At 41.6% G+C, this 27053-nt stretch overlaps 1 protein-coding gene across 8 annotated transcripts; it reads left to right on the top strand.

Annotated features, from left to right (window-relative positions):
• The first annotated feature begins 125 nt into the window (after positions 1–125).
• Positions 126–27053, top strand: LOC119820377 (zinc finger protein 606). Of its 8 annotated transcripts, XM_038338617.1 has the most exons (7): positions 126–489; positions 1821–1900; positions 3402–3458; positions 3896–3987; positions 20284–20410; positions 20683–20778; positions 23876–27053. In XM_038338617.1, exons 2-7 carry the CDS (start codon positions 1870–1872, stop codon positions 25849–25851), a joined length of 2379 nt encoding a protein of 792 aa, XP_038194545.1. In that variant the 5' UTR covers positions 126–489; positions 1821–1869; the 3' UTR covers positions 25852–27053. The 8 variants fall into 8 exon arrangements, with proteins under 8 accessions (XP_038194545.1, XP_038194546.1, XP_038194549.1 ...); XM_038338618.1 differs by lacking the exon at positions 126–489 and having other exon boundaries at positions 1823–1900; positions 20284–20406; XM_038338621.1 differs by lacking the exon at positions 126–489 and adding an exon at positions 4676–4830 and having other exon boundaries at positions 1847–1900; positions 3402–3987; positions 20284–20406.

Raw genomic sequence — 27053 nt, 5'->3', positions numbered from 1 at the left:
TGGAACCTAAGAGTCTCAGTGCTGCAGAAGCCGGACTTGGCCTTGGCTGACTTCCGGTAGAAGGGCGAAGCGCGCATCCTTGAAACTACAACTCCCAGTAGTCCTCGCGTTGCGCCCTGGTCGACTCCAGGGGGTGCGGCCGCCATTGTCCACGGCCGACGTAAGGCCTTATCTTGGACTGCTAGGGAGTAGATATTGTTGCCAATGAGAGACTGGCGGGTTTTGGGAACGATCACGGAGAAGCGGCGCCTGCGGTCGGGCTCCTTCAGTACGGCGGTGCGTCGAGCGACTTCTCTTTCCTCGCTAACTCAGTGCCCGGTTGCCCTCGACCCTCCGGCTCCGGGGTCTGGGTGCGGGGTTTCTTCAGGCTGGGAAAGGCCGAGGGGGGCAAGTAGGCCAGGCCTGGAACATTGTCTCGGTGCAGGACAAGCAGCAGCCTCGAGCCAGCGTCGCCGCAGCGCAAGATCGGGGCCGGTGGCTGTGAGCCAGGTAAGGCGAGCCGCTCTCTGAAAGCAGTGCCTTGGAGCGACCCGCTTGCGGAGGCTAGGAACCGAGATAGTGTCCAGTAGGCTTTCATTCCTTCTTTTCCAAGCAAGGATGCATGAAGGGCGTCAAACCTGACTTAGGAAGGGCCCGAGTTCTTTTCAACTTAAAGCGACACGGAGGTGCATGTGTTGTGTTGTGTGGGTGTCCGTGCAGGGTTCTTGCAACTTGTGTGCCTTGAGTTTTCGGAGTGCGTTTGTAGGATTCTTGCAACTTGCTTGCCTTGAGTTTTGGCTCAAATCCTGGGGTATCTGAGTCTCTGTAAGCTTGCTTTTGGTTAGTGCCAAGCATTTCTCTGACACAAAGTCTCGGCATCCGTGCATTTGTGGAGTCTGACTTTGGACTTTTGCCTCTGACATGACTCCAGGAGGGGACCGATAGTCTTGAGTCTGGAAGGCCTTGCAGGTGTTTTTTTGTTGTTGTCTTTAACATGCTGACTTTAACATGCACGTAGGACACCGCCTTGATGTCTCTGGCGATGAAAACAATGAAAGGATAAAACAATCACATAGCACTGTTAACATCGTTTGAAAAAACAGATCAATGTTATATACGTGAAATACAGTAATAAAGCGATTTAGTGGATTTGTTGTATATACAGTGTGCTGCTGTAACTCTTCCCCCCCTTCCAGAACTTTTCATTACTCCCCTCCCACCCAGATCCTTCTGGCACACATTTAGGAGTCACTCTGTTTCCCCCTTCCTTCAGCTTTGGAGCGTTAGTGTATGAACATTGTGTGCAGGTTTACAGCGATCTTTGTTTCATCAGTCGAAGAGTCTTCAGTGGAATGGATCTCTTGTAACCCTTAACCAGGGTTGGTCGACCCCGCCCCCAACCCTACCCCCAATGTATTCATTTTGCCTCACAGTTTTGTCATTTTTCTTTTTCTTGTGTGTGTCTGTGTTGACTGTGAGGTTGGCATTGGGACTCTATCTTGCCTTTTGAGACAGGGTTTCTAACCGGCCCTGGGCCTTTCTGATTCCACTTTAATGACTGGTCAGAAATCCCCAGGGACTCCCCTGTCTCTGCTTTCCAGGGCCAGATTACTTGCTTTCGGCTCACTGCACCAGACGTATGTGTTTACCATGTGGAACTCAGATCATCGTGCAGGCTCATCTCTCTAACTCTACTCTGTTATGTTTGAAGTGTAAATTCTAGTTTTTAAAAGATCATGCTTCTCAGGGGTCTTTTGTTACCTTTGTGGATGGGTCTCTTTGTTCTTGCTAGCTCTTTTGTGAGAAAGGACCAATTTTGTCTTTTTTCGCTTTGTCTTTAGGTTGATAATTGCAGTGCTGGGCAGGACCCTGGTTGTTTAATTCTCAGGGATGGCAGCTATCAACCCGTGGCCCTCTTGGGGTGAGTCCAAATCTTGATTTTTCTGTACCTTCTCTACAGGAAGTGACCTACTGTCACAATAGGTCAGGGATTGCTGGCTTTGGGAGATAATAAAAGGCCTAGTTGTCTTAGTACAAAATTAGAACTGGTGAGTGGTTAAGGGGAAATTATCCATAAAAGACAACATAAATTTTGTATAGTTGATGGTCAGCTTCTAAAAAGGGCCTTGATGAGATATTCCAATAATTTATGGGGCTCTTTAGATGATAGCCATACAATATACACAATCAATTTTTTTTTACTTCTCCTGTGTTTTTCACCTTTATTCTTGTATTTCATGTATATATATGTATATATATTTCATGTTATACATGATTTTTAAAAAATAAAACAATCACATAGCACTACTAACATGATTTTTAAAAAATAAAAATCATGTTAGTAGTGCTATGTGATTGTGATTTTTATTTTTTAAAAATCATGTTAGTAGTGCTATGTGACTGTTTTAAACATCAAGATGGTATTCTGTTGATTGAAGTTTCTGTCCTGCCCATCCCACAGCCGTTCAATCCCAAAGAAACACACAGAAGTCTACATTAATTATAAGCTGGTTGGCCTATTAGCTTAGGCTTCATATTAGCTCTTACAGCCTACATTATTCCATAATTTTTGTCTGTGTTAGCAACATGGCTTGGTACCTTTTATCAGTGAGGCATTCTCATCTTGCTTCCTCTGTGTTTGCAGACTGAGCCTTTTCTTTTTCCCAGAATTCTCTTGTTCTAGTTGCCCTGCCTATTTTTCCTGCCTGGCTACTGGCCAATCAGCATTTTATTAAACCAATACAAGTGACAAATCCTTAACAGGGTACAAGACCATTGTCCCACAGAAGTATTCTATGTACATAAAAAATAAGTAATGTTGCATCTTATCAGATACTTATTAGCCATTTAAAGGATTCTGTCTTTAATAGCCTTGTTGTTACATCATATTTCATAGGTGCATTTCCTGTGCAAATCCAGGTTATGTTGGCTTTGTCATATGCCCTTGTGTTACAAAAAAATCTTTTTGTACACTGTGAAGATGTGCCTTTGCCAAGGTGTCTTCTAATTGGTTTAGTAAAAGAGCTGACTGACTGGTAGCTAGGTAGGACATACAGGTGGGGCAGCCAGACAGGACCCTGGGAGGAAGAAGGGCAGAGTCTTGGGAGTCGGAAGAGACCATGAGACTCAGAGTGAGCAGGATGAGAAGTATGTACCCGAGGTGTGTACTCGGGGCAGCACATAAATTGATAGAAATGGGTTAATTTACGTTAAAAGAACTAGCTAAACAAACTTAAGCTATTGGTCGAGCATTTATAATTAGTAAACAATCTCTGAATGGTTATTCAGGAACTGCTGCTGAGACACAGAAACTCCACCTACACCCTTGGACTCAGTATAGGGCTCTGCCATGCTCATTTTTTCTTATGTTACCTTTAGTCCCTGGGTTTTTGTCACAGTCCTAACCTGAGGCTACTCTGCAGGTGCCCTTATGGACCAGTCTTGGGGGATGGCAGCTGCTGACTCTTCTGCTTCCTGGGGTGAGTCAACAACCTGTATGCTCAACTGTGCTGTCTGTCATGTAATATCCTCTTGCTTCTGTGATCTGCCATAGCTGGGGTTAGAGCTGGTAGTCCAGCTCTCACTCTACAGCGTTAGAACAAAGAGGAATCAGAAAAGAGGACATCTCTAGGACAGATAACATGAGAATCAATGTCTAGACACTTAGGGTTCAGACCCAGAAAGGTTGTGAAAAGTGCTTCCTCAGAGATGGTTCCTCATAGCATAGGAGAGTGGGGAGTCACATGTTGTCACTTTCTTCAAGTCCCATTTCCTTCATCTGTGGGGTGAGGAAGTAGCTTTCTTCCTTATGTGGGATGGTAGGAGCAGGGGCAGGGCCTAGCCTTCTTCATATCCATAGGGTACATGAACTTCTGGCAGGAGGAGGTACCTCCGTGACTTCTTTTTTCTTTCCTAGCTCTGTGCCCTCAGGATCCAGCATGGCACATAGAGGGAAGCCCCGAGGAGGAAGAAAGAAGGGCAGCTGGGCTTGCAGTAGCCCAAATCCAGGTGAGATAAAACTTCTGCTTTTTCTTGCAAGGTCAATGTGTTCCCAAGGATGAGGATTCAGGTTTTCCTTGGCCACCCTAGTTGATGTGGTTCCTTAAGAGACAGCAGCAAGAGACTAGGTCAAGGAGTCAGCCAGTTAGCAATTCCTGAATGCAGTAGGGGAATCCAGTTAGTTATCCATGATACAGAGCCTTGCTGTCACTCTGCCTGTCCACAGAGCTAGACACAACTATGCCATCACTTGTTTTGGGAAAGATAAACCATACCCAGTTTGGCTGGCAGCCCTTATCCCTTTCCTCTCGTTCTTAACTCATTGTGGCCAAAGGTTTCTATCCTGCCCAATCCTGCAGCCATTCAGTCCCAAAGAAACAGAGGTCTACATTAATAAACATTATAAACTGGTTGGCCTATTAGCTCAGGCTTCATATTATCTCTTAAGCCTACATTAACCCATAATTCTTGTCTGTGTTAGCCATGTGGCTTGGTACCTTGTATCAGTGAGGCAGTCTCATCTTGCTTCCTCTTTGTCTGGGTGAGGCCTGCAAACTGAGTCTTTCCTCTTCCCAGAATTCTCCTGTTCTCATTGCCCTACCTATACTTCCTGCCTGATCACCCCACCTGTACTTCCTGCCTGGCTACTGGACAATCAGCATTTTATTAAAGCAATACAACTGACAAATCTTTACAGGGTACAAGATCATTGTTCCACAGCAACTCATGTATTCAGAACCAGATTCAGGCTGATGCTGTGTAGTATACTCCGTACTTGCTGTGAGAACAAGAACAGATGCGAGCCTTTACCCTGAGGACCTAACAGGCCACTTTCCAAGGTGGTTCACTCAGGTAATGACACTTCACAGCTCCCCTGGGGCCACACACACTCTCTGTAGGATATAAGAAGACTGAGACATGGAGGGAAACCCTAAGCCCCATTGCAGCTCAGTCCACTGATGCCTTGGGAGATGAGACAGTCTGCATAGAGGTCGGTAGGGGGTGCAGAATTGTGGAGGTGGAGGTTACCTTGAATAAGCCAAGAGGTAAAAGGAAGGCATCAGATGGGTGCATCCTGGTAAGCAAGGGTCTGGCCTGCCCATTGCCCCACAGGTATGCTTGAGAGCTGGGCTGTGCTATATGACTGATGTCTGCATACACACTGATTTTAGGTACGAGAGGCTAGGAGAACCCAGGCGGACCTGCATGCCTGCTGCAGAGCTAGGAGCCTCAGAATTGTCAGCAGGAGGCACTGTGAGCCAGAACGTGACTGGAAAGGTGTGTGGAGTGGAGAGCGTGTGAGAGGCCGCTGCTGTCAGAGGCTTCAGGCTGATTAGGGCCTGGGAGCTGGAGAGGAAAGTTAAGATCAGAGAGACACAAGGGAGTCCAGCAGGGGCATTGGGACCAGGAGAGCACTGGGGGAGCTCCCAGAGAAGACAGGAGGACAGCAGTGTTGGTGTGGCTTAGTGTCACTGCATCCTTTCTTGCTTAGGCCTTCATCAGAAGCAACCACTTGTCTTTTTTTTCCCCTTTTAAAAGTTTAATAACTATTGAGATAGTATCTACATACTAGAAAGTTGATCTACATACTTAAAAGTTACACAGTTTATTGGTTTATAAAATAGTCACAGAATGGTGCTTCCAGCCTCTAATTCTAGAGCATGTTTGTCACCACAAGAAGAAATCTCGTATCTATTAGTAGTCTCTCTCACTTTCTCCCTACTTCCAGGCCCTGGCAACCACTAATCAGTTCTCTAACTCTGGATTTACCCAATCTGAGCTGCCCAGTATGGGTGCTCAGGTCCAAACATTGGTCCTCATGATAGAACAGCACGTGTGTGCTTTAGTGCTAGCGTGTGTTTAAACGCTGAGCTGTCTTGCCAGCCTCTATGGGTCAGTGTGTATTTCAGATTGCCCTAGAGTTTCTTTTCACAATTCAGGTACAGTTGTTTTTTTTTCTTGTTTTCAGTTTCTTAATTCTTGATGTTTCTAAATGATAACTTTTAGAAATTTATTTTTAAAAAATTAAATTTGCATTTATCCTATTTACCCCTGCTATGAAAGATGGGGAAAAATAGTTTCAATATTTCAGCCTTGCACTTATAAGTTAAAATAGTGTAGCAATGAAGCAAGCAAATATGAGCTACTAAGATATAAAATGTTCTAAAATAATGTTTCTATTAACTTCATGCCTTTCCTCAAATTAAAAAGAAAATAATAAAACCTCCTACAGTTTCAAAGCTGACAGGTGAGCTGCATTGAATGTGCTGTCACCACATGGCAGTACTGCTGTCCCCGAGAAGCAGAAGGGCCTGAATGAAGTGGTGCAGGGTGGGTTATCTGGCATCAGACTTTGGTGGCCAAGGCTCACTGCTGTCACAATGTGAACATCATTTCAGATCCTATAACAAAATCACCAGCAGTGAAGGTCGTCTAAGACGACTAGCTGGGTCCCGGGTCAGTGTTGGGAACAGAGTTAGCAATAATCAAATGCTGTGAAGAGGCCTGGTTAATCTCTGTGCTGCACTCGATGGTTAACTTCTGTGAGGGTTTCTGAAAATGACTAGTTATTGCTGAGAAAAATAAAACAATTGAAATATCAACACCTTGTAATGTCTGAAGAGTTGTGATTTCTGAGAACATGTTCCTGGCCCCCTTCCCAAGTCACGGCTTTGGAATTTTCCCTGTTGGAAACTTGGACTTGAATTCTGAATTGTTTTTGCTTTTTGAGATTGGATCTCACTGTGTAGTCCTGGTTAGGCTGGAACTTGCCTATATAGACCAGGCTGATCTTGAACTCATAAGAGATCCCTTCCCTCTGCCTCCCAAGTGCTGGGATTAAAGGCATTCATTACTATGGCCAGCTATGCCTTCTTAATTAAGCAGGATCTTGAGGAAGGTAGTGGACCTGCTGTCTCCATAGGGGTCTTTCCAAGTTAAATAATTAATGAAATAAATATTCACCTGGTAGAAACATCACAAGCTGCCATCTCTCAGCTGAATTCATTCTTGGAAATATATCAGTAAAATTCCATCCAGCCAGATCCTAAATACTGTTCTTTCAAGGAATAGGGGAAATAATATTAGTGATAATATCATGATATTCCAGTTTGCTTAAAAATAACCTGGGAACCTGTCCAAATATGGAAATGCTCTCTATACTGATCCACTGAGAATTTCTGCATGACATGGCAAATGAGCGGTCTGTACTAATCATGTATGATCATCATGGGTGAAGGGTGACTGTGGTTTTTTTTGTTTTTGTTTTGTTTTTCAAAGAGCTTTTTTTAAAATGCTAATAATAGCCAGGGATGGCATGCCTATAGTCCCAGCACTTTGGAGGCTAAGGCAGGAGAACTACGAGTTTGAGGCCCTGTCTTAAAAAAGAAAAAAAGAAAAGGTTGGGACTGGAGTGCTGGCTCTGCCTACAGAGCACGTACTGCCTTTCAGAGAACCTGAGTTTGTTTCCCAGCATCCGTGATAGGTGGTTCACAACTACACATGACTTCAGCTCCAGAGGATGTGATAACCTGCTGTGGATTTGGGGGCACCGGCATACCGTGGCATATAGTCACACAGACACACATACATAAATAAAAAAATAAAATTAGTCCCTAAAAACCAACAAGTGGAAGACTGGTGAGATGGCTCAGCCGGTGGAGTGCTTGCAACCCAACAGTCTGCAACTGTGCCATGGCACACACACAAAAATAATATGTTAAAAATATAAAAGAGCCCTGAACAAAATATAAATAACAAAAGGTCATTTAGAAAACGTGAATGCCACGGGTTCCATGAAGGGGCAAACTTGAGAAGTTTAGATAGTAACCTTTCTAGGCAGACAGCTAAAACCTAGTTTATCAAACTTAGGTCCATGGTTTAAATGTGGTGGGTTTGTAAACACCCTAGGAAGTGCTTTAAAATTCAAAGTAGTATGTGCAAGAATGTTTTTAAGGGTTTGAGTGAGACACCTGCAAGTCATTCCACTGTAAGACTGGGCCTATGAACATTGTGTTCTGCAGTCTCGCTTCAGTGCCTTGGGTACTGCTGAACCCTACATTTCCTCCCTGCTCTTGGTGCTGAGGGCTCCATCTCCATAGAAACTGCTGCCTACCACTGTCTAGTATCACTTTCAGAAGCTTCTGGGCTTTTCATTTGCAGTCCTAAGGATGTCTGTCTTCTCACTAAACCCTGAGGTGAGCCCTCCTGTGATTTTGTGACCCCAGCACGGTCTATTCACCAGGGAGGCTCACTGTCTTTTCAGGCCTAGTTTGATATTTTTTAATTCTGTGGTTTTTTTTTTTTTTTTTTTTTTTTTTTTTTTTTTTTTTTTTTTTTGCAAGTTTTGCAATTACAGAAAAGAGAGTAAAGATGAATAAAAACACCATCTCTGAATAAATAGCTATTTTGGCCGGGTGTGGAGGCATGTGCCTTAAATAACAGCACTAGAGAGGCAGAGACAGATCTCGGTGAGTTCAAAGCCTGCCTGGTTTGTGTATTGAACTCCAGGTTAGACAGGGATACATAGATCCTTTCTCAAGGAACAAATGAAAAAACAAACTAAAACCAAACCAAACAAAAACCTTTCCCCAATAAAACCCAATAGTTTTATCATCTCTGCTCTATTCCAATCTTTATGTAGTCCTTAGTCTGTCATAGCTACAGAGCTTGGGTAGATTCCTTGTATACACGGTTCATTTCTATATGTAGAATGTGTAGGCAATACAGCCTCTTTTCTTAAAGCAATTCTACAAGTAGCTTTGAAAGAGGTTTTTTTTTTTTTTTTTAAAAAAAACAACTTCATTTTATGTGTATGGGTATTTTCTGCCTGCATGCTGTGTGTGTTCCAAGTGCATACAAAGTCTGTGGAGGCCAGAGAAGAGCGGTGGATGCCCTAAGACAAGTTACTGGTTGTGAGCTGCCATGTGGAAGCTGGGAGTTGAAACCAGGTCCTATGCAACAGCAACGAGTGCTATTAACCCCTAAACCTTCTCTTCAGTCCAACATGTAGTTTGTAAAAAGCCTACTTTGATAAATTTTGAGGTCTGTTCTCATTGGTAGACAAACAGGTCAGGTTTTTTTTTTTTTCTATACTGCTAGGTACTACCTTCAGAAAGTTACAGTCTAGTTTATTTATCAGTTGGTTCCCAAGCTCTCTACACCTGCCATCCTTGCCATTTCAGCCTAAACTGTGCCACTGCTCCTGTTAACCTCACTTTGTGTACATGCTTTCTTATGTATGAACCTAGAAGCAGAACTTTACTGGGTCTTGGGATTTAGGTTCTATTTTTCTGATGTTAGTGTCACCATGCTGGTCTCTGAAGGATGAAGGCACTGCTCAGTATCCATTCTGGAAGAAATATACCCATTTTCTTGAATCTTTGGTAACGTTTAGCATCAAGTATTATTATTATTATGTCAGAAGGTACATTGCATTACTTTAGTTTGGATGTATTCGATTGCTTGTGGGGCTGGTATTTTTTTTTTTTTTCCATCTATTTCCATCCCTTTGCCTCATTCTCCTTAACTCCCAGATTTCTAGCGACCTCCTTCTCCACATGCATTCTGGATCCTGAGTATATACGGACAGTCATATATATGATAATACGAGTTATCTTCTGTTTGTCTTATCTCTTGCCAGTTAAAATGATTACTGATATTTTGTCAAATAAATGTCTTTGTTCATGGCTGATGGCTTTACATCTTTTAAGGTACCCTGTATTCTTTTAAAAAGTAGTTCTAGCCTTTATATTCTTTCTGAGGTCTTCTGCTGGATATTGGGTTTCTTAGATAAACTAGCTGCCGGATTTTCTTCCTATAGGTCATGTTCTTTGTAGAGTTGGGAGCCCAGGAATCTCTGCCCCCACTGAACTCTTTGTATCCACTCATTTCTGGCCTGTCTTTTCTTCACAGCCCACGAATTCTTCTTTTCTAAAACAGCCTGTCCTGAAGCATCCTGTTCTGCTTTGTATTACAGCCACTCCAGGCTGAGAGCCGGCGAAGAGGTCTAGCAGGTGCTTGAAAGCTGACTCAAAGGCTGTCTGCATTTGTGCCCCTTGTCCACCCTCTTGTGTCTTTACCTGTGTGGCAGATGTTCCTGCCTCCTATCTGTTGTCACCTAGAAAGGTCTGCAGGACTGCTTGAGTCTTGCTGGGAAACTGCCCCACAGTTTTGCCTCCTGATTGCTCCTCCCCCCCCCCCATTCACCCTCTCTGCTTCCTGCTTTCCTGCCAATCCCATGGATTCCATGGGCCTGTGGGCTAGGATCAGTTACTTAGTTTTGCCTTCAGTTTCCTTAATGCAAAGTGACAGGCCTTCCCACCTTCTTTGCCAGACTGAAGATGTCTCAGCTCATTAGTCAGTCTGAGAACCTCCCATACTCTTGAGCTTAGAGGGCCTGTGGGAGTTTTGCGCATGTGTCTAAGTGTTTGCTGCTGGTAGCACAGGCTCGAGTGGCTGGACACATTGTCCTGAGCACAAGCTTATGCCCCAGGTCTTCCCAGGCTGATTTCTAGCCTACCTTTGCTATATCACTTAAGCTGAGAGGAAAGAGTCACTACTGTGGTCCTCCTGCAGGTGGTTCCTGCCTCTTTGTAATCCTGCACATTGTGTGGTGAAGGGGTGTAGGACAGGGAAGCCTATGTACTATCCTTTGCTTGGTTAGCATTGTGACTGGATGTGGGAAGTTCATGGTGCTTATGGTCTGATCTTTTCATAGGATGGGATATTTCCTTTAACTGAAAAATACTTTATGTGTTATAGGTGTTTTGCCTGCATAGATGTGCATGCAAAACATGTGTATTTAATATCCTCAGGGCAGAAGAGGGCATTGAATTCTTTAGAAGAGAAAAACACAGTTGCAATCCTCCATGTACATGCTGAGAATCGAACCAGAGACCTCTGGAAGAGCAGCAAGTGTTCTCTCTCTCTTTTTTTCATTGCTTGGTCATATTTATTTATTTAATTACATTATATTTATTTATTTGTTTTTCCAAGACAGGGTTTCTCTGTAATAGGGCTGTCATGGAACTAGCTCTGTAAACCAGGCTGGCCTTAAATTTACAGAGATCTGCCTGCCTCTGCCTCTGCCTCTGCCTTCCTAGTGCTGGGATTAAAGGCATGCACCATCACTGCCCGGCTTTATTTATTTTTTTAGTCTTCTCTCATATTATATCCCAGTTTCTTCTCCCTTCCTCCCCCACAGTCTTCCCTCCCTTTTCCCCCAGATCCACCCCCTCTACTTCCCCTCTGAAAAGGGCAGGCCTCCCAGGCACATTCACCAGACACAGCATACCAAGCTACCATAAGAAAAGACACATACAGTCACATCAAGGTTGGATGAGGTAACCCACCAGGAGCAGAAGCATCACACAAGTAGGCAAAAGAATGAGAGACAGCCTGCACTCCCACTATTAGGAATCCCACAAAAATGCCAAGTTCCACAGTCATAGCACATATACAGAGGACCTAGGTCAGACCCCTGCAGGTTCCCTGATCTCTGCGGGCCCCCATGAGTCCCAAGTCAGTTGATTCTGTGGGCCCTGTTTTCATGGTGTCCCTGACCCCTCTGGTTCCTCAAATCCTTCCTCTCTCCTCCTCTGCAGGACACGCTGACCTCTGCCTACTGTCTGGCTGAGGGCCTCTGCATCTGTTCCCATCAGTTGCTGGATGAAGTCTCTCTGATCTTTTTAATTAAAAAAAATTTAAATTTATTTCACATACCAACCAGTTTTCTCTCCCTCTTCTTCTCCCATCCCCTCTCCTCACCTCCTCTCTATCTCACCCATCCCATGCTGCAGAAAGGATAGGGCCTCCTATAGGAGACAAAATGGCGTATCAAGTCAAGGATAGGGCTTCCTATAGGAGACAAAATGGCGTATTAAGTCGAGGCAGGACCAAGTCCGAGCTCTTCCCATCTGCATCAAGGCTGAGCGAGGCATCCACCATAGGGAATGGATTCCAAAAAGCCAGTTCAGGCACCAGGGACAGATCCTGGTCCCACTGCTCGAAGTCCCCAAAACAAACTAAGCTACCCAACTATCAACCCTATGCAGAGGGCCTAGGTTAGTCCCTTGCAGGCTCCCTAGCTGTTGGCTTAGAGTCCATTAGCTATACTCTCTGGTCTTTTTGATGAGGGTTATACTAGGCTCCAGTCCCAGAACACTGCAGGCAGGACACACTGTAGGTCGAAGGTTTTGTGCTTGGCTTGGTGTCCCAGTCCTACTTGAGGCCTTCCTGATTACAGAAAATGGCTCCAAGTCCCCTGTTACTAGGAGGCTGCTAGACTTGCTCTCATAGATTCCATGGCGTTTTCATTGCACTAGGTTTCCATCTTGCCTCTGAGATGTCCCTCAATTCCAGTTGTTCTCCCAGTATTTTCTCCCCCAGATCTGATTCTTTCTGTTTCCAACCCTACCCAACCCCAGTCCAACCTGAAAATCTATTCTATTTCCCTTGTCCAGGGAGGTCCTTGCATTCCTCCCTTAAGCCTTCCTTGTTACTTAGCCTCTCTTGGTTTTGGACTATAGCGTGATTATTTTTTACTTTATAGCTGATATCCACTCTTAGGTGAGTATATATCATGTTTGTCTTTCTGGGTCTGGGTTACCTCACTCAGAATGATTTTTTTTCTAGTTTCATTCATTTTTGCCTGCAAATTTCATGATGTCATTGTTCTATATCATCTATCTTATCTATCTATCTATCTATCTATCTATCTATCTATCTATCTATCTATCTATCTATCTATCTATCTGTCATCATCATTTTTCTCTGTTCCTCTCCCTTCCTCCCCCTTCCCCTTCTACTCTCCTCCATGGTCCCCATGCTCCCAATTTACTCAGGAGATCTTGCCTTTTTCTACTTCCCATGTAGATTAGATCCATGTATGTCTCTCTTAGGGTCCTCATTATTGTGTAAGTTTTATGGGATTGTGAATTGTAGGCTGTTTTTTCTTTGCTTTATGTCTAAAAGCCACTTATGAGCGAGTACTTATGATAATTGTCTTTCTGGGTCTGAGTTACCTCACTCAGTATGATATTTTCTAGATCCATCCATTTGCCTGCAAATCTCAAGAAGTCATTACTTTCTTCTGCTATATAGTACCACACTTTCCTTATCCATTACTTCGATCGAGTGGCATTTGAAAAGCATAGGACATGGTCAACAAGACAAAATGACAGCCTACAGAATGAGAAAAGATATTCACTAACCCCACATCAGACAGAGGGCTGATCTCCAAAATATATAAAGAACTCAAGAAATTGGTCATCAAAAGAACAAATAATCCAGTAAAAAATGGGGTACAGACCTAAACAGAGAACTCTCAACAGAGGAATCTAAAATGGCTGAAAGACACTTAAGGAAATGTTCAACATCCTTAGCCATCAGAGAAATGCAAATCAAAACAACTCTGAGATTCCGTCTTACACCTGTAAGAATGACCCAGATCAAAAACACTGATTACAACTTATGCTGGAGAGGATGTGGGGTAAAGGGAACACTTCTGCATTGCTGGTGGGAATACAAGATGGTTCAACCCCTTTGGACGTCATTGTGGCAATTTCCTAGAAAATCAGGAAACAACACGATTCAGTAATACCACTTTTGGGTATATATACAAAGGATGCTAACTAAGTTGTGCCACAAGGAAATGTGCCCAACTATGTTCATAGCAGCTTTGTTTGTCATAGCCAGAATCTGGAAACAACCTAAATGCCCCTTGACCAATGTCATTGTTTTTAACCGCTGAGTAATACACCATTGTGTAAATATACCACATTTTCTTTATAAATTCTTTGAATTGAGGGACATCTAGGTTGTTTTTAGTTTCTGGCTCTTATGAATTAAAACTGCTATAAACATAGTTGAGCAAGTGTCCTTGTGATAGGATGGAACATCCTTTGAGTGTATGCTCAAGTGTGGTATAGCTGGGTCTTGAGGTAGATCAATTCTCAGTTTTCTGAGAAACTGCCATACTGATTTCCAAAGTGACTGCACAAGTTTGCACTTCCACCAGTAGTGAAGGAGTGTTCCGTTTTCTTCACATCCTCTTCAGCATGAGCTGTTGCTTGTGGTTTTGATCTTAGCTGTTCTGACTGATATAAGATGGAATCTCAGAGTCGTTTTAATTTGAATTTTCCTGAGGGCTAAGGATGTCGAACAGTTCTATAAATGATTCTCAACCATTTGAGTTTCCTCTGTTGAGAATTCTCTGTTTAGGTCTGCATCCCATTTTTTAATTGGATTATTTGGTATTGTAATGTCTAGTTTCTTGAGTTCTTTATATGTTTTGGAGATTAGCGCTCTGGTTTTCTTTTCTTCTTTCCCCCTCCACCCCCTGTCCCTGAGATAGAGTTTCTCTGTAGCTTTGGAGCCTGTCCTGGAACTAGCTCTTGTAGACCAGGCTGGCCTGGAACTCACAGAGACCACCTGCCTTTGCCTCCCAAGTGCTGGGATTAAAGGCGTGCACCACCACCACCAGGCTAAGCCTTTTGTTGGAGTTGGTGAAAATCTTTTTCTGCTCTGTGGGCTGCCATTTTCCCCTATTGATGGTACTCTTTGCCTTCCACAAGATTTCCAGTTTGATGAAGTTCCAGTTATTAATTCTTGATCTTAGTGCCTGTGCTATCAGTGTTCTGTGCAGGAAGCTGCCTCCTGTGCTAATGAGTTCAAAACTCTTCTATAAGGTTCAGGCATCAGGATTCATGGTGAGGTCTTTGATCCACTTGTACTTGAGTTTGTGCAGGGTGATAGATATGGATCTTTTTGCATTTTTCTACATTCCATCCAGTTAGACCAGCACTATTTGTTGAAGAAGCTTTCTTTCTTCCATTGTGTATTTCTGACTTCTTTATAAAAATCAGGTGTGTATAGGTGTGTAGTTTTATGCCTGGGTCTTTGATTCAGTTCCATTGATCAAGGTGTCTGTTTTATTCCAACACCGTGCAGTGTTTCTTACTACATCTCCGTAGTACAACTTGAAATCGGGTGGAGATGCCTCTGGAAATACAGCAAATGCATATAATCACTGAGCCACTTCTTCAGCCCCCTAATTAAAACAAACAAACGAACAAAATAAAACAACAAAAAGATATTTAAGTAGAAAAATAGAACATAAACTGAGGATTACCCTTCTGTTGCTGCTGCAGCAGATTAACAGAAGCTTGGGAGCTCATAACAATTTTATTCCCTTGTTTTGAGCTTAGAAGTCTAAAAAGGGCCTGCATATTTGGGAGTACTACCACATGCCTGTAACCTCAGCACTTGGGAGCATCAGTTACATACTGAGTTCAAGGAGTGAGTTTGAGGCCAGCCTGAGCTACTTAAGATCCGTTTGAAAAAGACTAAAAACAAACTCTGCAAACCAAGCAAGACACTGACAGCACCAAGCATCTAGGATGCAGGGCTGTGTTCTTCATGGATGCTCCAGGAGAAATTTTGTTTCATTGTTTGACTTGTATCCTTCTTTTCTTGGATAGTGAAGGCAGTACTGGGAAGTTAGTCTTGAACTTTGTGCATGGTAGGCAAGCACCCTATCACTAAGCAGCATCTTTACCCTTCTCCTTTCTTAAATAATCCCCACTTCTGCTTCCATCATTTCATTTTTGGTCTTCCTACCTCTTCCTTCTTCACATATATGACCTTCTGATTACACTGGATCCACCCAGACAATACTCTTGTCGCAGCATCTTTACCTTAGTTACATATTTAAGTCCTTCTGTTGTTAGGTAACAGGTTTTGAGGGCTAGGAAGTGGACAGCCTTCTGCTCGCACTCATGCCCATCACCTTCAGCAGCATCCGACTTTCAGTTTCTGCCTGTGACTTGTTCTAACATAGCAATTTCGTAAAGCTAGAACATTTTAAAAACAAATCCCAGAATTGTATTTTTGGGTATTTGATTTAGAATATAACTATTAGTACCCTTACCTCACCGCACACCCAGCAAAAATTACCTAATGCCCAGCTCCATTCCATTTTTTTCTCACTTGTTTCTACCACGTCACAGTCTTATAGTTGGTAAAATCAGGGTGAAAACCAGGCACTCATATCACTTGTACTTTTTATCTGAAGTGACCAGATTTCCCTGGCTTCTTCCTTTCCTGATTTAGCATTCGTGATGTCATTTAAGTGTCATCTTCTCAACCCGCTGGAGACAGGTAGTTGGACTAGAGGCCTAATAGATTCATTTGACAAGAGTGCTTCTTGAGTGGTGTTAGTCCCTCATTTTGTGAGTGTATGTAGACAGCTTTTGGAAGCTGGTTCTTTGCCTCCACCCCAGGGGCCATAGGAACACAGCTTGTAGGCTTGGTGGTAAAAGCCTTTACTTGCTGAGTCATTTCACCAACTCCACTGTTTGTTTTGTTGTTGATTTTTAAATAAAAATTACTTCATTGTAATGACCTTACAAAAACATCACACACTATTTAAACAAGCACTTGGCCATTCCCCAACTCTTTGTATTCTAATGAACAATTAGAATAGCCATTCTGAAGCAGTGTAGCTTTGCTAAGGGTAAAATATACTTTATTTTTGAGACAGGTTCTTTCACTGTCTGGGATATGCTGATAGGTTAGGCTGGCTAGCCAATTAGCTCCAGGGATCTGCCTGTCTCTGCCTCCCCAGTGCTAGGGTTACAAAGTCTGCTACCATAGGTAGCTTTTTACGATGGTGCTGGGAATTGACTGTAGGTCTTCATGCTTATATGACAAGCCCTTTACCAATTGAGCTTTCTCTCTAGCCCCTACCGCCTTCTTTACATTAGTGGGCATATAGTGTTTGGTTGTTTGATTTTTTTTTCAGATGACAGGGTGAATTGTTAGCTGCATGGTGTTACCTTTGTTATATATCTCTCAGTCTTCTGTCACCTGAGGCTCTGTGGTTATTGATAGTTGTCACCAGTGGCCACTGTTTTATTATTCCTGGGTTTGTGAAACTCTAATGATTTCATTTGTTTTGTGTCTAATTATTAGACGTTCTTCTTTTAACTTTTGAACATACTTAAAAGGGTAGGATGTGAATTTGTGGCAACCTACAGGGTTGTCAGTTGCTAGGGTGTGGGTGTTGACTTCGTTAACCATGTTGAAGCTATTTTGGAAGATGCTCCTACTCCCACCCTTCTGGAGACCAGCTTTAGTGGGATTCAGGTCCCAAAGAGAAGATGTGGAGTTGGCGGGGATGGAGGTTGGTGGGGTTGGGGTGGGTATAGATGTGATCTGAGGGTGAATCAGGGACTACACCTTTTATGCTCAGTGGTTTAGCCACAGGCAAGATTGAAAGTGTGTTCAATGATTCAAGGACAGAAAGTGGCCATTAACTTCATTACAGCATTTTTCCTGAGACAAAAATAAGAAGTTCTGTAAGAATCTAAATATTGTTCTCAAAGGTTCAATAACCACCAGCACCCCTCTTACACCAATGGAAGGGCCACAAGTTCCTCCTGCCAGAGTAAGGGGATGACTACTTTTAGCAAAGCCCCTGAGGGAATGGAGGCCTATATCCAAATGTCTGACCTTGGGAAAAGGACTTCTTCTGGGGACTAGACACTCCACTAAAATTTAAGAGCAATTTTCATTCCTCAAGGGGTATTATGCAGTATAAGCACTGAGCTGTTTCCTAATTGTGTTCCTTTGTGTCTTAATCTTACTGTATAGGCCTTTACTCATTTGCTCCCCAAAAGGGAAGGTCCTGATGTCAGACTTTCCCCATTATACACTACCATTCTGATTTCTCTATACTACTAACTAAACTCTTACCTTTAATAGCTTCAGGCTCTGGATCTGGATTGTGGGGGTCAGTTGTGTCTAGTGAGTAAATCTCTAATTTCCTGTTCCTTGTATAATCAAGAGTGCATGGTGGGGGTACCTGTGTGCAGAGTCTTCACACTATGTGGTTTCACCGTGGCAGGGATTTTTTCCCAAGAATTATTTTTGTTTAAAGAGACTGCCATCATTTACATTTTCATTTTTCAAAACCCACACAAAATTTCCCAAAGGAACAGGCATAAGGAAACTCTAGTAACACATAATGAGAATCTTTGAAAACGAAATATAAAAGGTGATGGAGGATTGTCGTCTGCAATGTAGAAATGCTATAATTTTGTCAAATAGCAGTGGTCACCATGTGGCCCATGCTGTTACTCCATATGGGTTAGGAAGTATAAGACAGACATGGGCTGGAGAGCCTCTCAGCTTGCCCCTTTCATGACTGCCCTGTGAAAGTTCACTGTGTTTAGATTTTTATGCTGTCTGTCAGTTTGCAGGAAATCTGAAGGAGACAGATCTGGGAAGACATGAAGCAAGAAAAGTAGGGAATTGACCTTGTCACCAAGGATGAGAGGGTTTCTAGGAATGGGTATGGTACAGTCAGCACTTTTAGGTGCTTTGTGTTGGGAAGGTGGAGGCGGAAATCCACAACCAGGCTTACCAGTCTCAAAGCAGCAGCGATATTCATGAGAGCTTGCTGAAAAGATTGATCAGTGTGTGTCATTGTCCCCAGATTCTTCAGTATAGATCAGCAGCAGTGAGTGTGTCAGTGTGTCTGTAGGAGTTGGGTTTTGGGGTTCTAAGGAAATCTTTGTGACAGAATCAGACAGGAGTTGAGTTTTTAAGGGTAAGACAGTCTTTGCAACAGAAACTAGTTTTTGTCTCAAGTGAATCATTTTATGAAGGTAGAATGAGTGTATTTCTGTCGGACAGAATAAAAAAAGTCAGTATATTGCAGAGTAGACAGCAAGGGCTAGCTTAGATCAAAGGTGACAAGTTGTAAGAGGTGATAAACAGACACAGAGGAGGACTATGAGGACAGCTGCATCTAGGTCAGAGAGAAGCCAGGAGCTGTAAAGGTCCGGAGAGTGGATCTGGTGCAGGATACTCATAGCAACCCAGCAGGTTTGTCTTAGGGTTGATTGTGTATCGATGGTAGAGGTAACCAGGAACCCACATTCCAGTTAGGGATTTGGCCCTGCGTGTAGATAGGATTGGGGTGAGGAGTGAGAAGCAGATATGAGGTTTGTGATCCACCACTCATACACTCTGCCCTGCAGAGGAGGCCTCCCATGTTCCACTCTAGGACGCTCAGACACTGGGGTCTCCCATTGATTTCTTAGAAGGACTATAAAAGGTATAATCATTACAAAACTCAGACTTAGGTTAACATTGTGTTCATCTTCTGTTTTCCTTTTCCCCTTTGGATTTTGTGCTTTTGTTTGCTTAGAAACAATGTCTTACTGGGTAACCCAGCCAGGCTCCAAACTCTGATCCTTTCACCTTGGTGCTCTGAGTTCCTGGACTATAGGCCTGTTCCACGCCCGGTTTCTATATTTTTGTCACTATGTTGCCCAGGCTCATATTGAACCTGGGAACTCAATTCATCCTCTTCAGTCCCTGTCAAGAAACTGGGATTATAGGTGGACGCTACTCTGCCAGCTAGTTCGGATTTTTTTCTAACTCAAGTGTTTTTTCTTTACTCCTGTAACCAGTTCCCTCCGCCCAGGTTGCTGTGGGCCATCCTGCTTACCCTTAGTTCCAGCCCTTTGATGGAAGTGACTAGTGAATGCAAACTTTCTCCTATAGTCAGGGTAGTAGATGATAGATTCCACTTTCCAGGTATCAGATCCACATATTGGAGCAAAGACTCTTCTAACACAAGTTCTCTGGCCCACAGATGGCCTCTGTCTACTCGGGTTCAGGATATAGTCATGTATTGAGAGAATAGAGTGTTGTCAAGGTGGGATTCCTGTTCACAATGGCCATTTTTATCAGAATTGGTTTCTAATAAATAAACTGGGGAATATATTAAAGATTCTCTATGTCTTTTACTGTCTCCAGGTTTCTCTTTTGGCTCTTGACACTTTAATTTATGATGTATGTGCATGTTTTCTTCTAGGTTGGAGCTTTTTGAAGTTTTTGATGAACACATTTTTGTTGTGGTTTCTGCAGCAGAAACTGGTATATTCCAAGCATACCCCCAATGCAGGGCCCTGGGTAGTACTCAGTTAAACTTGACACATATCAACTAGAAGCTTCTACTTAGTTTTTTTTATATGTTCTTTCTACATAGCACGGGTTGTCCTAGAATTCACTATGTAGACCATGCTGATTTTAGACTCAAAGAGATCCTTCTGCCTCTGCCTCTGCCTTCTGAGTGCTGGGTTTAAAGTTAGTCACCATATCTGGCTAGAATCTTGATAACATCTAGTAAGTTTTAAATGCCTCCTCTCCTCAAAGTCTGTCAGCCTCATTCCATCCCTAGAAAATTTGGAAAGGTTGGCCACAGGCTGAGAAGGGTCATATATGCTCTTTCAGGAACCAGTGACTTTCAAGGATGTGGCTGTGGCCTTCACCCAAGAAGAATGGAGGCAGCTAGACCTTGTTCAGAGGACCCTGTACCGCGACGTGATGCTGGAGACCTATGCACACCTACTCTCTGTGGGTAAGGCAGAAACTGCCTAAATAAATAAAGCTATTTCCTCTGCAATGTCTTCGGCTATTCTGTGAAAGTAGTATGGTGTATCTCTGAAGGGCTGAGGTGGTCTTGGACTTTGAGATTCAGGGATGAAATTTCTAATACTTACAGAATACAAAGAAAGAAGGATGTGCTTATTCCACTCCAGTGAGGAGTCACAGGAGGAAGAGGCAAGGGAGAGTTCTTTGGAAACTCCAAAGCTTTGTCACCAAAGTTTCATGTCTTTCTTCTGTCTGTAGGGAATCAGATTGCTAAGCCAGAAGTCATCTCCCTGTTGGAACAAGGAGAAGAGCCTTGGTCAGTGGAGCAATCATATCCCCAAAGTACTTGTCCAGGTGAGGTGAAGCCTTGGCATTGAATGAGGAACTTCTCAAAGGTCTCCTTTTTGATAAATGGGCTAAGGGTAGAGGGGTTATTTTCTAGTACAGTTAGAATCCCCTCTAGGGAGCTTTCTTCTTCTTCCTCTTATTTCCTTTCCATCTACTGTGGATTGAGAGCAGAGCCTGTTTCATGATGTTGCTGTTGTGTGCTGAGTTCCCCCCTCTGTCTGCTCTGTGCTTGCTGTTTATATTTGCTGTACCTTCTCTAAGTTTTAATTTATTTATCTACTTAAACATTTACTTTTTAAATTTCCAAATTGCAGTCTATGCCTTCAGGCACTTACAAAAAACAACAGACAAAATAGTTTTTGAGTATAGGTAGTATATTCACGTGATTCAAAAAAAGTCAAAGCTCCATAAAATGTATAAGTTGAAATTTTATATATACTCACTGTTCTTTACTTACATTGCTATTACTTCCCAATGCAAGATAATTTTTTAATCTTTTTTCCATTTTTACTATGTTTTTTTTTTGCTTCATTCATATTCACCCACCATGAATTTGCTATTTTGGAATTATTGTATAATTACACCATTCCCCTTACCTTTCTTCCCTCCAAACCCTATCATATATGCCTATGCGATCTATTTCAGATTCATTTTTACTGTAGTACAGGATTCCCCCTACCTCCTCCTACCTCCTAGACTGATCACTCATGTTCCCATCCTCACCCGCCCACAGTCCACTCACGAAATCTCTTCTACTTCCCCTTTCCAGGTAGATCCAGGTGCCTCCCTGACCCCATGAACCCTCCTTGTTACCTAGTCTCTCTGGGTCTATGGATTGTAGCATAGTTATTCTTTATTTTACAGCTAATATCCACTTATGAGTGAGTATATACCATGTTTGTCTTTCTGGGTTACCTAATTTAGGATGTTTTTTTTCTAATTCCATCCATTTGCCTTCAGATTTTCTGGTGTCCTTGTTTTTAACAGTGGTGTAGTACTCCATTGTGTAATGTACCACACATCCATTGTCCATTCTTTGGTTGAGGGGCATCTAGGTTGTTTCCAGGTTCTGGCTATTACAAATAAAGCTGCTGTGCACATAGTTGTGCAAGTGTCCTTGTTGTATAATTGAGCATCCTTTAGGTATATGCCTAAGAGTAGTATAGCTGGGTCTTTTGGTAGATTGAGTCCCAGTTTTTTTGAGAAATCACCACACTGATTTCCGAAATGGCTATACAAAGTTTGCACTCCCTCTAGCAATGGAAGAGGTTCCCCTTGCTCCAAATCCTCTACAGCATGAACTGTTACTTCTGTTTTTGATCTTAGCTATTCAGACAGGTATAAGATGGAATCTCAGAGTCATTTTGATTTGCATTTGCCTGATAGTCAAGGATGTTGAACATATCCTTAAATGTTTGTCAACCATTTGAGATTCTTCTGTTGAGAATTCTCTATTTAGATCTGTACCCCATTTTAAAAGTTAGATTATTTGATTTGTTGATGTCTAGTTTATTGAGGTCCCTATGTTTTTTGGAAATTAACCCTCTGTCAGATGTGAGTTGGTAAAGATATTTTTCCATTCTGTAAGCTGTTGTTTTGTCCTTTTGATGGTGTCCTTTGCCTTACAGAAACTTTTCAGTTTTATGAGATGCCATTTATTAAGTGTTGATCTTAGTATCTGCACTGTTGGTGTCCTGGTCAGGAAGTTGTCTCTGAGATGGCTCAGTCATTAAAGGCTAGGCTCACAACCTATAATGTTTAAATACTAGCTCTACCACTAATCAAAAGCGAACTTTTTGATGGCTTAATGCCTGTTTCTGAATCCAGCAAAATGCCTGCAAATGTGTGTGTGTGTGTGTGTGTGTGTGTGTGTGTGTGTGTGTGATCAGCAATGTGTCGTTCGCTTTTGATTAGTGGTAGAGCTAGTATTTAAATACAGATGTTCAAACTTTAACTCACTGTGCTGCTTTTCAAGTCCATTTCTTTTGTCACTGCTGTAAAAATGATTCCATAGTGGTCACAGGAATTACTTTTCTAGAGCATTCTTTAAACTATGATAAGATTTCTTTGAGCTGCTAAGTCTTATGTGTTTAAATCTTGACTGGACTTTGTAACAACACATGTAGTAGTAGTAGTTTATTATAAATAACATCCTGGCTTAAAATCTTTTGTTGATACTTTCTCATAGCCTCCTTCCAATACTGAGATGGGAAGCAGGAAGACATTATAATGCAGAAGTAAATTATAACTCCATTTAATGAATTAAATTTTACTTGCCTGCATACTTATTTATTAAGCTCTCCCTTCCTTCCTCCCTTCCTTCACTGTCCTTTCGTCAGGGGTATCCAGGGCTGCCATTGATTCACTAAGATGACTTACAGGATTTGAAACTCACTACCAGCAAGATTATGGTTTATTACAGTAAAAAGAATAGAAACTAATATTACAGAGGAAGCCAAATATAAGTTTCTGCTGGTATTTTCACAATGGAGTTGTATATTTTTAGCAGGAAATTGTGATGGTCTGTGACATTGTGTAGTAGGGACTGCAGGTGAGTTTAATCCAGTATTCAGTGTGCTTATTTGAAGTTGGTCATATAGGCAGTAGTACCATGACTGAGATTCCCCATATATCAGATTCCCTAGAAAGAAAGCATATCTTCACTAGAAATTACATTAGTTCCAAGCTGTCTAGAGAAATTGGTACAGTTTGCTTCAAGTTTCTGAGCATGAAAAGCTGTAATAACATTGATGATATTTCATAGTCTCAAATTCTCAGGAGTTGGCTAAGGCTGAGCCATGAAGTAAGCTAGTTTGATAATGTGCATGGCTTCAGTAGCTCAGTCCTGCAGAGTTTACTTTTTCCTGTAAATGTTCCTTTTCATGTAAAACCACTCCTCAGTGGTTTTATTAGTGTGATTATGTGCTTTCTTTTGTAGTTACCAATTGTTTACTTTTCACTGTTCTCTATTATGATATTTCTCTGTCTTTCATGTCTGTACTTGAAAATGAAATATACTGTAGCATTTTCTGTAGTATGAATAATATCTTCAGTGAACCCCGAGGTCTTTATGCACTCACAGCTTCTCTTGCTTCTGTTTCAGAGTGGATGAGAAATATTGAAAGCAAAACATTGGTTCCAGCACAGAGTATTTTTGCAGAAGAACAATCCAATGGAATGGCATTAGAAAGATATATATGGAATGATCCTTGGCTCTCCAGGCTAGGAGTTTTGGGATGTAAAGACCAATTAGAAATGTATCGCATGAATCAGAGTACAGGTATGAGACAAATGGTCTTCATGCAAAAACAAGTACTTTCTCAACGATGTTCTGAATTCTGTGAACTTGGCACAGAGTACAGCAAAAGCTTAAACTTGATTCCATCTCAGAGAGTTTCTCAATTAGAACATTTCTATAAACCTGATGCACATCTTGAAGGTTGGAGATGTAATTCAGCTATAATGTATGCAGATAAGGTTACCTGTGAAAATAATGATTATGACAAAGCCTTCTGTCAATCTCTTCAGCCTGTTTACCCTGCAGGAATGCAAACTGGAGATAATCTGTTTAAATATACTGATGCTGTGAAATCTTTTAATCAGATTATACATTTTGGTGATCATAAAGGAATACATACAGGAGAAAAACTCTATGAATATAAGGAATGCCACCAAATCTTTAACCAGAGCCCACCACTTAATGAACACCCAAGGCTTCAAATCGGAGGAAACCAGTATGACTATAAAGAGTATGAAAATATCTTTTACTTCTCATCTTTCATGGAACATCAAAAAATTGGTAGTGTAGAAAAAGCATATAGATACAACGAATGGGAGAAAGTGTTTGGGTATGACTCACTACTTGCTCAGCATACAAGCACTTACACTGCAGAGAAGCCCTATGAATATAACAAATGTGGAGCATCTTTTATTTGGAGCTCTTACCTTATTCAGCATAAGAAAACTCATCCTGGAGAGAAACCCTATGAATGTGATAAATGTGGAAAAGTTTTTAGGAACCGTTCAGCCCTTACTAAACATGAGCGGACTCACACTGGAATAAAGCCCTATGAATGTAACAAATGTGGAAAAGCCTTCAGTTGGAATTCTCATCTTATTGTCCACACAAGAATTCATACAGGAGAGAAACCTTATGTATGTAATGAATGTGGGAAATCTTTCAACTGGAACTCCCATCTTATTGGACATCAGAGAACTCATACTGGAGAGAAACCTTTTGAGTGTACTGAATGTGGGAAGTCTTTTAGTTGGAGTTCCCATCTAATTGCCCATATGCGAATGCATACTGGAGAGAAACCCTTTAAGTGTGATGAGTGTGAAAAAGCTTTTAGGGATTATTCAGCCCTTAGTAAACATGAACGAACTCACTCTGGAGCAAAACCATATAAATGTACTGAGTGTGGAAAGTCCTTCAGTTGGAGTTCCCATCTTATTGCTCACCAGAGAACTCACACAGGAGAGAAACCCTATAACTGTCAAGAATGTGGCAAAGCTTTCAGAGAACGCTCAGCTCTTACTAAACATGAAATTATTCATTCTGGAATTAAACCCTATGAATGTAATAAATGTGGAAAATCCTGTAGCCAGATGGCTCATCTTGTGAGGCATCAAAGGACTCATACTGGAGAAAAACCCTATGAATGCAATAAATGTGGAAAGTCCTTCAGTCAGAGCTGTCACCTTGTTGCCCATCGGAGAATTCATACTGGTGAGAAACCCTATAAATGTAATCAATGTGAAAGATCCTTTAATTGTAGCTCTCACCTTATTGCACACCGGAGAACTCATACTGGAGAGAAACCATACAGGTGTAATGAATGCGGGAAGGCATTTAATGAGAGTTCTTCCCTTATTGTACACTTGAGAAACCATACTGGAGAGAAACCCTACAAATGTAATCACTGTGAAAAAGCTTTTTGTAAGAATTCTTCCCTAATTATCCATCAGAGGATGCATAGCGGAGAGAAACGCTTTATATGTAATCAGTGTGGAAGAGCCTTTAGTGGTCATTCAGCCTTACTTCAACATCAGAGAAATCATGGTGAAGAGAAACTGTAACTAAATTGGTCAGAGACTTTTCTTTTATTGTGTTTGACCACATACAATAAAAACATACAACAGTGGGAGAAAAAAGCCTACAAGTATTACTGAGAGGGAAGTTTTTCATCAAAAATTCAGTAAGACTGTCTTTATTATACAACAGAAGTCTCTCTTTGGAAGAAACCTCATGAGTGACATTAAAAACAGCTCCCAAGCTTCTTGTGTGATCCACAAGGAGTCAGTATTTGAGGAACATGATTGGGGAATGAGTCCTTCCATCAAGAGCTCTTATTGGTAGATCGGTATAAATTATTATGGGGAAAGTCGTGCCATGAAGAGTGTTTTGGCTGGAAAGACACTGCCTGGACTACCAGATGGAAAGCTTTACGTTAACATTTTGTGCATAATTATAGAAACAGGTTTGCTATTACAAGGGAAGGGACTAGGTGCTGTTTAAGGGATAGAATGTGGAATACTAAATCTGAATTTAAGAAAAAAAAACTAGTGCAGTATTGAGTGGGGGTATTTACTGTTGATCAAGGTTAACTTCTTTAGAAAAAGATTAGTAAAGGAGATCACTAAGGATAGAAGATAGAAATGCTGTTGCCTAGAAATATGAGACTGAGTTTTGAAACAAAGTGATAGTTAATAATCTAGTGTGTCAGTGTCCATTGATACTTATCAATGAATTGTTGGGCAGTTAGTTTATAATTTTTTTAGGCAATCACTATAAATTATAATTGTGGACACTGGAGACATATAAGAGAATGAACAACCATAAGGGTACAATTGTTTATAAACATCTATTGTAACAACTAAAAATGTGTTTGAATAAAGTCCTCTTAGATTCATGGAGACATTAACCCAGTTAATTAATTAATTATTTTTTTAGTTTAGTTTTTGTTTTTCTTTTACAAATACATAAACACTCACCATGTGCTTGGGTTTTTAAACGTTTTTAAAAATATTAACTTGTTTATTCAATTCCCATAACTCTGTAAAGTAGGCTTTGTTGCTATCCCAATTTTACAAATGGATAGATAGAAACAGAGATGTTGAATCACTTACCCAAGGGACACAGTTAGTAAAGTGTACAGTTGAAATTGTTTGGCTCCAGAATCTGTGTTTTTAACTACTGTGTTTTCTCACTTTTGTTCATTGTTTTTATAATAAATATTTGATAATAAAATTCAAGAAAATCCTCAGTAATGAAAAATGAA

This window comes from Arvicola amphibius, chromosome 8 (genome assembly GCF_903992535.2).
Source record: "Arvicola amphibius chromosome 8, mArvAmp1.2, whole genome shotgun sequence".
In the NCBI taxonomy this organism is placed as follows: Eukaryota; Metazoa; Chordata; class Mammalia; order Rodentia; family Cricetidae; genus Arvicola; species Arvicola amphibius.
The sequence above is the reverse complement of the archived record's forward strand: the minus strand, read 5'-3'. Positions and strand labels throughout refer to the sequence as shown.

Bases quoted from the DNA above. Each gene is read 5' to 3' on its own strand.
- LOC119820377 (XM_038338616.1), top strand. From the start codon at position 3,795: ATGGTAGGAGCAGGGGCAGGGCCTAGCCTTCTTCATATCCATAGGGTA. The intron at 3,988-20,283 runs GTGAGATAAAAC...ATGCTCTTTCAG, and splicing joins TTGCAGTAGCCCAAATCCAG to GAACCAGTGACTTTCAAGGA. The intron at 20,407-20,682 runs GTGGGTAAGGCA...TTCTGTCTGTAG, and splicing joins CCTATGCACACCTACTCTCT to GGAATCAGATTGCTAAGCCA.